Genomic DNA, 13,799 nt, shown 5'->3' with positions numbered 1-13,799 from the left:
ACTTATCCTGTTTATAGCTTAATCTTATAGCAACAGTGATATTGATTAGTTTACAATATTCTACAATGCCAGTAATTGAGAGTTTGGAGTTAATCTTAAACAGCACTAATCAAACATCTATTCTCATTCAATCCATCCAAATCGATACACCATTACATTTCAACAGGATTATGTTTACTTGGAAATACATATCAAACAACAAAGGATCACATTAATCACAACTATCATAAACATAAAAATTATTAGCAGTTTCAAAGATCTAACTTCAGCTTCCAAGCTATCCAATCTCCATGCCACCTTCACCCTCCATTCATCATACTCACTTTCAACCTGCAATTCAGTTCTAGAATCTTTCTTTGCACCACCTTCAACCACTGCTTCATAGTCATCATCATCAACCCACTTAAAGTAATTATAGTGACTGTCCTTTTGCAAATTGATAAATCAGAGAAGAAAACAATGATGACACCCAATAACACAGAACAAGATGGAAAAACTTCAACTTTTTCAACACAACTTACCCGGTACCTTGGACATGCATAGAATAATCTATCTGGGTTCTCTGCTATCCCAGATTTTTTTATCATAGTCTTCAACTCGCAGAAACATGCTTCCTCGTGAGTCTTCTTCCTCATTCGCATTGAAGCATTGGAACCATTATTGTCGTGCGACCGAAGAGATACACCACCACTACGACCTCCATTTCCTATCTCCATCCTCCCAGCGACCCAACAATTCTAGCATCTAGCCAACTGTGTGGCTATATGATTCTAGACCGCGACTTATTTTATCATCGTATTTAGGATTAGGGTTCATCATCCAAGGAACTGATTTGATTTCTTTAAACGAACTTACCTTATCAGCAACCCCAACATCCACGTAGGCGTCAGCCACCCAGGCACTTAACGGACCACGTCACCCAACGTTAGACAGCTCAACGGACGAGATGACGGAAGGACTAATGTGGTCATGTTCGTCATCTTTCGGGGACCATTTTGATTAACTTTATCATTTGGGGACTCATATGGAGATCGATGTATCTTTCAAGGACGATTTTGACTATCAATTCATAATTCTACAAATAAAAAATATAAAATAATTTATAATGGTACTCTTTGAATTTTTAGTGACTTAAAGTCTTCAATAATTAAATTACAACTAAACTTTTTTGCAGTTTATGTGAGCCAATTGAGCTATCTTTTATTTTTTAAAAAAATACTACTAATTTTTTTATAAAATACATACAAAATTATTTCCTTTAGACTGTAAACGAAATAAGAGAAGAGTATTTATTTCGATAAATATTTTTTAAATTATTTATTTTAGTAATTATTATATTTATTTAATTTATAAAAATATAAAACCCTGCGAAACACGGGTCCCTGCGCTAGAATTATTATATAGCAAGCAATGAGGCGAGCACTTGTTGTGCAATTTGGGCAGTGGACTGAAAGAGTGACGATTGGCACTGAAGCAATAACTAATGGCGGTTTCGTTCGCAGCAGTGAACCTTCGGACCATGGCACTCCGATCATCATCGAAGCTTCTCCGTCGTTCTTCCCATCTTCTCCCTCCTATTCACATGCAGCATTCAGCTCCTCCCCTCACTCGAAAGGTAACTCCCCTTTTCCCCCAATTGCTTGAACCATTTTTCAACGTGTAATGTTACCCTTTTTATTGTGTGTCTGTGCGCTTTACTTTCTTTTATTATCCTTATTTATATTTTGAGCTTATTTGGAAGGTTAGAAATTAAAATTTATTCAAAAGTTAAATTTTTTTTTGAAACAACTAAATAATTTAATTTTTTTTAAAAATGTTAATTCTTATTTCTTTTATTTATATATCAGGCCAAAATATATTATTAGTTATAAAAATTTATAATTTTTTTTATTTATAAATAAATCATTTTTTCAAAGATACATCAAATATTATTATTATTATTATTATTATTAGAGAGGACAAATAGGTCTATGACCCTTTGTCCCGCGGACATTTTCGTCTCTGACCAATGAAAAATACTTTTAAGTCCCTTACTTTCACAAAACTTGGACGAATCAGTCCCTGACGGAGACATTTGGACGGATCAGTCCCTGACGGAGGTATTTGGACAGAGGGACTGGTCCGTCCAAGTTTTGTGAAGGTCAGGGACTTAAAAGTATTTTTCAATAGTCAGGACGAAAATGTCCGCGGGACAAAAAGTTAGGGACCTATTTGTCTTTTTCTCTTATTATTATTATTATTATTAATGCTTTTAGTTGGTTTGTTTTTCTTGATAGTCTTTTATTGAATGGGACTCTGATTAAAAATGAAAACTGAAAAGCTGTTTATAGGAAGGGTGATAAGCTTGAATTGGATTGTGCAGATCCGCCCCCGCCCCCCCAAAAATTATTACTTTGAAGTTTGAACTTGGTCCTCCAAAATAGTGTGATGACTGTGGTCCTTGGATAATAAATGCATTAAAATGGTAATTTGGTATCAATTTTTTAGATGAATTTTATGTCAGTGTTATTGAAGGGTTGTTTTGATGGATTCATTACGGAAGGACCAAAAGTTGGAAGTTGCATCTTTGAATCCCAAATAGGTGTCTATTGTTCACTTATTATTGTGTATTATATTTTAGGATTTGTTTTTTTTTTCACGTATGGATTTTTTGTATTTTGGTGCCAGAGTAAGAGTTTTCCAATGGCAGATGTGTGTGTGCATAGATTTTTCATAGTTTGGTGCCTGAGTAAGTTTTCCAATGACAGATAAGCATGGATGCTAGGAGCATCGCTTCCCAGCTTAACAGCTCTGGTTTGTTGAAAACTCAGGGTCTAATTGGAGGTAAATGGAGTGATTCCTACGATGGGAAAACCATAAAGGTAAATGGTATAGCTGCTGTTATTTTATTTTAGTTTTTCCCCTTATCTATTTCTCTTTTTTTATGTTTGAAGGCCTCTAATTGTCAAAGTAAAGGGAGGTGGAGCAACATGCACTTTCTTTTTATTTTGTCAATTCTTATTTTTTATCACAATCTAAGGCTGCAATTTAATACTCTTTCTCTTGTCTAACTCTAAGTTCCTTTATTTTGATAGTGGTATTGTATAAGAATATCATATATTGAATGCTGTGGCAGGTTTATAATCCAGCAACAGGTGAATCTATAGCAGATGTCGCATGCATGGGCGGAAAAGAGACAAATGATGCGATTGCTTCAGCATATGATGCATATAGATGTATGATACTTGAGATTGTGCAAAGTTGTCAAATAGAACTAATATAATGTTGTAACAAGGTGCAGAATATATGTCTTTACTTAAGATTGTGCAAGGTTATCAAAGAGGTTAGGAACTGATGTTTCTTGTCCAACCTAATGCTAATTTTTCCAAAAATATATCCCTTTGAGATTGTTATGTTAAATGATAGTAACAAGTTTGGGACAAGTAAATGATCATTCTTTATTTATTCTTTAACAAGAGCTTGCTGGCCTATCTAGATTAATATCTCTTGTTATTATTGATAAGAACATTTTGGTCAATGTTGATTATAAATGTAGTTTATGTTGTCTATCATCTAACTCAATGCTTTTTTCCTCTTCAAAGTTCCCTTTGCTGATGTTTTAAATCATAGTTGGTGAAAATGATGAACTAACTAGTATTCAGTATTCTTTTCTGTTGCTGGTATACTTTGGATTATTGACAATATTATAATGACTATGAATTTTAGTTCTTTAGGAAGCCAAGATCCATCAAGGATAAGACAAGTCTAATGGAGGTTTTCTTCGGATGTCTAAATGCAATTTTTTGTTGTCGAGATGTCACTAGGTTGACACTTCTAACTAAGGCCTTTATGAGATTTACAATGGGGTTAGGTTAGATAAGGTGGCTGTTTCCCCCAAATATTTGCTTCAAAGAAGGTACAAAGGAACATAAGAGCATAGAAAGATTAGTAATGTAGGGTTTCCCGTTTTTTTTCCAGTGTGGAACCCTTCTCCTGGACAATATATTATACTCTAGCATTTTTTTCTCTCCCTTTCTAATAAAGTTCCTTTATCTAAAAAATTCACATTTAGTTACTAAATTTTTCTGTGTAGCATGGAGCAAAACCACTGCTGCTGAGAGAAGCAAACTTTTGAGGAAATGGTATAGTTTTTCTCTATTAATATCAAGAACATGCTTTTATGAACATATTCAACTTGGACACTGATATATATATATATATATATATATATATATATATATATATATATATATATATATGTATGTTTGTTTTAAGCTTTGAGACCATTTACGCGTTGTTGATGTAATTTGATTTAGTCATTTTATCGATGAATAAACATTATTTTTTTAGCACTGTGTTGCGGTATCAATTCATAGAGTTTCTGCACTTAACAGTTTTAGCTTATTGATATTTATATTAATCATCTTGTAGTCGCTAATGTTATATAGAACTCTTATTAGGCCCAAGAACTGACAGCATTAGGTGCCCTTGCAAATGCAGATAATATAGAAAAGGGAAGTAGTTCCTGTGTGCATATGTATGCTCATATATACCTCAATATGGATGATACTTCAAATCATCATTGCACTATCTTTGTTAAAATTATACTAATTATTGACATGAATGAAGCTTGCATTTGGCTTCATCCATTGCATTGTTTACATCATGATGGAAGTTTTCTGAGTAGTAACTCTGTCTTGATAACTTCTACGGTTTTCTGAAATTTTCTCCTTAATTCTTTTAAGGTATGATTTACTAATGGCTCATAAAGAAGAGCTTGCTCAACTTATGACCTTGGAGCAAGGGAAGCCTCTTAAGGAGGCTATGGGTGAGGTACAGGGTAGACAATTTTTTGTTATTTTCTTGGAATTTAGTCATTGTGTAATTTTTGAATTGCTATTTTGTTTCCTTATTTCTCTTTTTCCTAAGTTGAATTTCAATGATTCCTTTTCTTAATATTTCAGGAGAAGTACGGATTTAAATGTAGAATTAGAAGTAGAAGTAAAGCTAGAAGTAGAAAAATATTTTGCATTTGAATGTAATTGATCTTCTATTTTGTTAAACTGTTTGGATATGGTAAAATGGAAGTACTATTTTGAAGATAGTGTGAAATGTATATTTGAAATTCGTGCTGCTGCTCTCTCTGTTATACTGCTTTTACTTTTGGGATAATTAGTTCGCAATCTGCGTACAAATTTTCTGGTTCTTTTTTGGAGAAGCATTAAAATCGTTGGAAGTATTCTCTAAAAAAAGTATGAACAAAAGTACTTTTGGCTCCTAGAGATGCATAATGGGCTTATTTATTTGGTCTATGTGTTAAAAAGTTTGTTGTTTTGTAGGTAAACTATGGGGCTGGCTTTATTGAATTTTCAGCTGAGGAGGCTAAACGCATATATGGGGATATAATTCCTGCTCCTATGTCTGATCGACGGTTATTTGTTCTAAAGCAGGTAAACCTGAAAAATGATTGCGATTTAATGCAAATTTAATGTATATGAATGGTGTAATGTTGGCAATTTTCCTTTTTTAATTGACTTTCATATTGGAAGTTCAGGAAAAGACTTTGCTGTCTTTTAAATATTCAGAGACTGTTTGCATATTAATGACATGGCTTTATTTTATTTATTTATTTTTTCTGCGATTTGCAGCCTGTCGGTGTTGTAGGTGCAATCACACCATGGAACTTCCCCCTGGCTATGATCACACGGAAGGTATGTCGAGTTGAATCTTTAGAGGGTATTTTGTTTTCTTTTTTTTTTTTTCATTTCTGTTGTTCTGTTCATAATTATAGAGATATCCTCTTGGTCTCGTGTTTTTCTTTGCCAAAGATCTTTTAAGAAAATACTTGTAATAGGAAATTTGTTTACGCCATTTCCTTCACAAAAATTTGAATGGCAAAAAAACAAAATAAGAAGATGCCCTTTTGTTAATTCTAAGAGAAAAGTATTGATTGAAAATGAAACCAAAAAGCAAGATATACACCCTAGAGTCTATATAGATAAGAGTTTGACCATTTTAACTTTTGAGTGATTTAAGGAAGTGAATAACATCCATTTTGCCATATCTGTATTTATCTTTTTTCAGGTTGGTCCAGCTCTTGCATGTGGATGTACAGTGGTCATAAAGCCCTCTGAACTTACACCTCTCACTGCATTAGCTGCAGCCGAACTTGCTATTCAAGCTGGAATACCTCCGGTAGTTTCTTATACCTACTTTACTTGGTGTATAAATTTTAATTGTGTATTTGGCTAATTGGCTCTATAATTTTCCCTTTGGATAGGTGGTAAATTTGTATAAAATTTATGTAAAATTACTTTGGATGCATGCCAAATATACTAGTGATATTTGTTTGAAGTTTATCAGGATAATTTGGTACCAAATCTACTTTAGTAAAAAGTATTATTTGAAGATGTGAGATTATTGTAGTTTCCCTGCATATTTCTTCAAATCTCCTTACTGTACTTAACTCTATTGTGATATTTTGAGTTCCATTTCAATACATACTTGAAGTAGGTCTGCAGAAGAGAAATGCAAATTTGGCTTCCTTTTATGGCCATAGTCATCATTAATTTCCCCCATAAATTTTGTTTACTCTGCTCATATTATATCATTCTAATGATTGTGATTAATGATGTAGGGTGCTGTGAATGTGGTTATGGGAAATGCTCCTGAAATTGGGGATGCTTTACTTGCAAGTCCTCAGGTTCTGTCAGCATGAGATTTTACAAACATATTATGTTACAGGTATAATTGATCAGCTGAATGAACTTTTCAACCTTATTTAGGTACGCAAAATCACATTCACAGGCTCAACAGCTGTTGGAAAGAAATTGATGGCAGGTTCTGCTGAGACAGTAAAAAAAGTACGCTAAGATGTTCAGAAGAATTTTTTCATATAAAAGATCTAGAAAATTTTATTCAAATGGGTTTCTACCCAACCTGATATAATATTTATTTATTTATTCTCTTAAACTTTTAGGTATCTCTGGAACTTGGTGGCAATGCACCATGCATAATTTTTGATGACGCTGACATTGATATTGCAGTTAAAGGAACTGTAAGTTAAAGGATGAAATACATGTTGGTTAAAATGATGATTTTGTTTAAGCTGTTATTTGTATAGATATGATGTGTCTGATCTGGCAACAAGGACTGTATGTAGTGCCTGATCCTGAGACATTAAAGTAATAACTCTAACAGTACTGGATAATTCTTGAATTCTCTATGTTGACTAAAAAATAATCTAGGAAAATATTTGAAGTGCAGAAGTGTAACAGCAGTGCTCTCATTTGTAGTTGTATCTGCTAACTTGAAAATTGAGGGTTGGCCTTCTTTGGTCCCACCTCTTTCTGTTATGAAGATATTAGTGAGCTCAACATTTTTTTTCTTTTATTTTTCTTTAACTTTTATTTTTTTTCCAACTTCTTTTTATTGCAGCTTGCAGCAAAGTACCGCAATAGTGGACAAACATGTGTGTGTGCGAACAGAATTCTTGTGCAAGAAGGTTAGATTAAAATAATAGTCTGTTCAAGAAGGTTAGATTAAAATAATAGTATTGTCAATATCAACATTATAATTGTTTGTCTGATGTGCCACCTCTTAACTCTTCAGTTGACATGTGTTCATGATTTTGAGTTTATGTCTTCTTGTTGGATATCAAATACTTTGGTGTCTCCAAAATACTTGCTTTAAGTTTCTTCTTCCAACTTGACGAAGTCTTGATAATGTCTCATACATACTAGAAAGTACCATGTATATCTCATATAGATGACATTAGATTTCTTTACGAGATTCAGGCAGAGCATTTGTAACCTTTCTTATTCTAAGTTTTGATCTCATAACTTGGACGTGGAATATTGTGTTGTTTTGATTAATGTCTGATTGCAGTGCGTAGGCTTCTTGTTTGTTATTTGGTGCAAGACACCTGATCCTTTCAGAGGGATGTCTCTCAGATTTACGGACAGATTGAAAAGCATTGCTCTTTTGATTTTCATTCATTCCTACTTTGTATTGAAGATTTCTTGTCCTCTGTAGTATTTGTGTAACAACTGGTACCTAACATGGAACAAAACAGCAAAACAGAGTGGAAGAGTGAATCAAGATAATCTCACTCAGTTTACTGATATAGATGAAAGGTAATACAAGAAAGAAAAGATAAAGGCTGTGATGGTAAGAGCTGGCCTTACTCTCCTAGCCTAGCCTTATTGTCTTTCCAAAAGTCTACCTCTCTCTCCCTATTTTGCTGCTACTTATACTCTCCTCGTTCCAATCATCAAAATCTGTTAGAATCATCCCTCCTGACCCTCATTCACGTTTTCCCCACTAACAGTGCCATGTGGCAAATCAGTTACATGAATATTCTCTTCCCTAGTCTTTCCTATTCTACCCTCCACTCTCTTCCTTCTTGTGTAATGTAAGGGCAGAAGAGAAATTTGCTTCCCTTTAGGATTGGAAGCTTCTATTCTTTCTTCATTCTTACTTGGGTATGTAACAGTTTGTAATATCCTTCTGTTCTGGTTAATAATGCATCCACTTTTATCACCGAAAAAGGGGAAAAAATTGTCTTAAAAAAAAAAAAAGAGAACAGTATATATGGACTAGAAAGAAGCTGCGCATACATTCCTATATGGAAACTTCCTCTTATTAGTACTGTTAGTGTACTCCTATTGATTGGCTGTTTCTAACTCAAATCACTCTGCAAATGTGCATCTAGGCATGTTATTTTGCTCAAAATTTATTGCTTTACCTTATTTAGTGAAATTTCTCTGCGAAGGTATATATGATAAATTTGCAAAGGCTTTGATTGATGCTGTTCGGAATATGAAAGTTGGGGATGGTTTTGGTGAAGATGTTGTTCAGGTAGTTATTATTCATTTTCTGGATATTTACTTTCTTGCTTTCCATTTATATGTAATCTTTTCTAGTTTAGACTTTTGGAGTATTCATGCCATATGGTTATATTTCTGCATCATGACGTAACCAAATTATCCATCTCTAAACAGGGCCCTTTGATCAATGAAGCTGCAGTTGAAAAGGTGTGTTTCTTTTAGTGTTTCAGCATCTTTTATGCATTGTTTCTGGATTTCTCCTCTAACTCAGGAGTTCTGTCCCTCATGGCGTGCTTTGTTATTTTCCTTACAGGTTGAGACCTTGCTTCAAGATGCTACATCAAAGGTTTGTCATTTGTGCTATTCCTCAAGTTTGATTCTCTCTACTTAATTCCCCAATCTATTCGAACATTCTTTTAACATAATAAAGATGAGAAAGTTAAATAAACGCTACTGTTAACTATCAACCATGCTATGCCACCTGAAATCCCCTATGGGTTATTTTGTTCATGAATTATATATATAACTGAACATTTTATCTGCCATAAGGCCATTTTATGCCACTTGAATGTTTTCTGTTTACTTTTTTGCTATTGTGATCTATGCTTGTGCAACATCATCAAAACATTAGTGATGATGTAATGAAGTCATTTACGTCTCTACTTAATAGCTTAAGCCTGAATTGGTTCCAGACATGGTATTACATGTCTTAAAGCTTTCGTAACCAAACATTCTAAAGTAGAGTACATACTGTCCCAACCCTGAAAAAAAGGTCCAATTTAAGCAAATAATAAACATGGCTTATGCATTCCAAGCTTAATTTTTAAGGTCTCTTGTATGAAGGAACACGTTCAATATATAACAAATCTATTCACGTTCCCTCAATTCAAGTTATTAGGAAAGTTATATCTTGATTGTAGAGTTTGCTACCTTAATAAGATAATTCCATTGCGTTATATCAGAAACCAGTTTCAGAAAATACATTTACATTGTGTTCCTTATTAGTGGCTGTGGCATCTCCTAAAGCCTTTTTGGCCACATAAGTATACAGAATAGAAAGAGCCAATTTTTATTATTTATTTGTTAATAAAGTATACATTTGTCTTTAATGTTTTTGAAAAGTTTCAAAAATGCGCCTAACTTTTAATTTGATTTAATTTTGTCTCTAATATTTGAAATAAGTTTCAATTCTATCGTTATGGTTAATATTTTGTGGTCAATATTTAATCAAAAGTTTTTGACCAATTTTACCCTTTAATCCTAAACCCATCACCTCCAATCTGACAAGAAGAAGCATACTTCAAACCCTTTATGATTTTGAAGCTGAAACCAGTGGTGGAGAGGGAGACGACTAGCCAATGAAAGGAGGTGAGTGGGTGGAGGTGATGACTGCAATGGTGGCGACTACCAGTGAGGAAGTGAGGCGATGGCTAGGAGTGCAAGGACACGGGTGATTAAGCAAAGTGAGAGGGAGTGATTAAGCAACAACTGCGACTGCAATTCGAGAACAAGGGTGGAGGTGCGACAATGACAGTAGCAAGGAGTTTGACGGTGTCAAGTCAGAGGCAGAGAATGTAGTTAGGGTTTTTTTTTTTGGGGGGGGGGGGGATGGGTGAGGTGGCGGTGGCTACAGTTGTGTGGGGTAAGGTGAGGTGGTGGTGGCTACAGGTGGTGTGGGGTAGGGTGAGGTGGCAGTGGCTGCATTTGGGGTGGGGTGGGGTGGGGTAGTGGTGAGAGTTAGAGAATAGTGAAGGTAAAATTAAAACTTAATTCAAACTTTAGGACCAAAATTAAATCAAATGAAACGTTAGAGATATTTTTGAAACTTTTGAAAGATATTAAGGACAAAAAATATACTTTTCCTTTAGTTTTTGTATTCAAGTGTACATGTATCTTTAGTGTTTGGAAAAGATACCAAAATGGACATGTCTTTGAGATTACAAAATATAATAGCTCTGATTATTCAATTCATTTTTATCTTCAGGGGGCAAAGGTAATGCTTGGGGGTAAAAGACATAGCCTTGGATTTACCTTTTATGAACCAACAGTTGTCGGTGATGTCAACAGTGATATGCGCATATCAAGGTAAGCATTTAGAGATGCTATATAGTGATTCTAACTTGCTGCTAATTAATGTGATATACTGTGTTATGACTAGAAACTGATTTAAATGTTTTAATGAACTTTTGGACTAGTTATAGTACCCTCAATAACATACTTTCAAAAAAGCAAATTTTGTAGGTGTTCCATTTCTATTTGCTTTATACTTTTTGGAGAAAATTTCCTGAGTCTCAGATATATCAAGTGATTGGAATGCTTTTCTTCATTTTGTGTGTATGCGTGCATGCTCTCTTATTTGTGTGAAGAGGATCTCTTGTCCTCCTTTGTTTTTCGGTTTTTACACTGTATATTTCCGATCATTATCTCAATAAAATTCTTTTTTCATTCAAAAATTTTGGGACTAATTAATATTAACATCTGGAGCCCATAGCTATGATTTGTTATGTATCAATCAGCTGGGATTTTATTGAAATTTTTGTTCAACTGTGTACTTGTCAAATCAACCAAATGATTTTTTCATACATCAGAGAGGAAGTGTTTGGACCTGTTGCACCCCTTTTGAGGTTCAAAACCGAAGAGGATGCTATCCGAATTGCCAATGACACAAATGCAGGTTCGTGCAGTTTCATTTTTCAGTTTGGTTCTTTCTACTTCCTGGAAGGATTTTATTGATTTGTTTACTTATTCCCACTTTTACTGTTACGTCTGCTACATTTTCCTATATCTGGTTATTGATTCAACATTGACAATTTTTTGAACATGGAACTTTTCTGCACATATGAAGGTTTGGGTTCATATGTGTTTACAAACAGTATCCAACGCTCATGGCGTGTTGCCGAGGCTCTCGAATATGGACTTGTTGGTGTTAATGAAGGAGTAATCTCAACTGAGGTGCATCTCATTCCTTATTGAATGAGATTATATGGTGATTGTATACATTGTTGTTCTACTAATGAATTTTACCTATGTGTATTTGTTGAAGCAGGTGGCACCATTTGGTGGTTTTAAACAGTCGGGGCTTGGAAGAGAAGGCTCAAAGTATGGGATGGATGAATATTTGGAGGTAACTATAAATTTAAAGTTCCAGTATTCTCATTTGCAATCATTTGACTTTTTGAAAATGAAATTGCTACATAGTTTATAACAATTGATTATACTTAAATCATTGATGTCCTCTAAAGTTTGGAAAAGTAAGTTTCAATTGTGGTTTAATTAAAACAAATAAATACATAACAAATATAAACGAGGCAAGAAAAGGCATACTTAAGAATGAATTTTAGTGTGGTGGTGGGCAGTTACTATTAAATATTAATGAGTAAAGTATATTTTTTTGTCCCTGGTGTTTGCGATTCTTTTATCAAAAATACCCCTAACATTTAAGTTCATTCAAATTTGTCATTAACGTTTTCGATTTGTTTCAAAACTACCCTTGGACGTTTTCAATTTTATCCCTAACATTTTAGATGGAATTAAGGCTTGGGAGTGATTTTGATGCAAATAGAAAACGTTAGGGATAAAATCGAATGAAATTAAACGTTAGAAGTATTTTTGACGTTAGGGGCAAAAAGCATATTTTACCTTTTAATATTAAGTGCTATATTGTATCTTGTTACATGTTTTCAAAATTTTATGAATGAAATATGTTAATAATAATAATAATAATAATAAAATTGTCATTGTTGTTTTATAAGCATAAAACAGTATGGTGTTTTTGTAATTAGTATTAAACATACAAGTTGATAATGAAAATGAAAGAACAAACCCATTAGTCCTTAAACTTTAATTTTCTTATATTCCTATTGCTGCTTTCAGAACCTAAAGAGTGTTGTAATTGGTGCTGATATTAGACCCTTGTTAAACATGGATGAATTTACGTCTTGTGATGTTAGTGCTTCATGAATCAAAACAATTGAAATTCTACTGAATGTGGTAAAGTCTAAACTATTACTCCTATGTATGAAGTTGAAATTTTTCCTTGCTACTTCTCCAGATCAAGTATGTGTGCCTGGGAAACATGAAGAAAGAATAAACTATAACGGGCAACTGTCAAGATAAATGCTGTGGTCTTTAGCCGCGCTCAGCGGCAGTTCAAGTGGATTTGAGGTTTTGAAGGAGGGTTTACCGTGTAATTTCTTTATTACAGTAAATGCGTGTAACTAACTGCATAGTTGTTCTGTATAAATAACTCAATAAGTGCAGGCTTGGAAAGGACATTTGGGTTGGTAAATCTTCATTTTCTTTGGCGTCATTCTTGTCTTTCCCGTCTCTTTACCTAATGTCTTTTAGAATATTACAAGTAGGTCTGGGGGCACGTGGTTCGGTGGTTGGCAATTTTTTTTCCTTTTAAATTTATAAGAATATTGTTCGTAAGAATCCAACTCCCAGGAATATCTTTTCTGGTACAGTATTATAATGGGAATAGATATTGTCATTTTTATTGATAACATAACCTTTTTTTTTTCAACAAATTCATGTAAATATACAATAAAAAAATTGTGTGGAGTGATATTATCAAAAACAAAAGTAGCAATATCACTCATGATGAGAAATGTTAAGAGGTTTAGGATTTTTTATTAATATTAGTCAATATTTTAAATTATTTTATTTCTATATTATTAGAATTCAAGAATTAATAGTTAGAGTTTAGAATTTAGTCTTTAATGTTTAGAATTTGGTTAATTGTTGGTTAAAGAAGTCAATATTGGTGGTTTAGGAAGTTAAATTAGAATTTTATTGGACCGAAGATTATATTTTTTAGTTAAGAAAAGGTTCACTAAAAATATTTTATCACATACGATACATATGCTATTTATAAATTTAGTAAAAAAATACATTTATTTTAACCAATTTGAGTTAGTCAAGTGGTTACTTGTTTGATTAAATAAGTGTGGGGGATTTGAATTTTGTTTTATATATATAGTAATTTATTAG

At 33.4% G+C, this 13,799-nt stretch overlaps 1 protein-coding gene across 4 annotated transcripts; it reads left to right on the top strand.

Moving 5' to 3' along the window:
• Positions 1-1,366: 1,366 nt before the first annotated feature.
• On the top strand, positions 1,367-13,116 carry ALDH5F1 (aldehyde dehydrogenase 5F1). 4 transcript variants are annotated; one of them, XM_016314704.3, is made up of 20 exons: positions 1,367-1,615; positions 2,748-2,861; positions 3,116-3,215; positions 4,073-4,121; positions 4,725-4,812; positions 5,319-5,429; positions 5,628-5,690; positions 6,064-6,174; positions 6,617-6,682; positions 6,765-6,842; positions 6,959-7,036; positions 7,417-7,483; positions 8,753-8,838; positions 8,982-9,014; positions 9,121-9,153; positions 10,792-10,892; positions 11,396-11,481; positions 11,653-11,759; positions 11,854-11,931; positions 12,859-13,116. In XM_016314704.3, exons 1-20 carry the CDS (start codon positions 1,484-1,486, stop codon positions 12,895-12,897), a joined length of 1,620 nt encoding a protein of 539 aa, XP_016170190.1. In that variant the 5' UTR covers positions 1,367-1,483; the 3' UTR covers positions 12,898-13,116. The 4 variants fall into 4 exon arrangements, with proteins under 4 accessions (XP_016170190.1, XP_088352765.1, XP_016170192.1 ...); XM_016314706.3 differs by lacking the exon at positions 1,367-1,615 and adding an exon at positions 2,279-2,581; XM_016314705.3 differs by lacking the exon at positions 1,367-1,615 and adding an exon at positions 2,283-2,464.
• The last annotated feature ends 683 nt before the right edge of the window (positions 13,117-13,799 follow it).

This window comes from Arachis ipaensis, chromosome B8 (genome assembly GCF_059453495.1).
Source record: "Arachis ipaensis isolate K30076 ecotype BB chromosome B8, ASM5945349v1, whole genome shotgun sequence".
NCBI lineage: Eukaryota > Viridiplantae > Streptophyta > Magnoliopsida > Fabales > Fabaceae > Arachis > Arachis ipaensis.
Note: the sequence above shows the minus strand (reverse complement) of the source record. Positions and strands in the feature narration are given on the sequence as shown.

Bases quoted from the DNA above. Each gene is read 5' to 3' on its own strand.
- ALDH5F1 (XM_016314704.3), top strand. From the start codon at position 1,484: ATGGCGGTTTCGTTCGCAGCAGTGAACCTTCGGACCATGGCACTCCGA. The intron at 6,683-6,764 runs GTTCTGTCAGCA...AACCTTATTTAG, and splicing joins CTTTACTTGCAAGTCCTCAG to GTACGCAAAATCACATTCAC. The intron at 7,484-8,752 runs GTTAGATTAAAA...TTCTCTGCGAAG, and splicing joins CAGAATTCTTGTGCAAGAAG to GTATATATGATAAATTTGCA.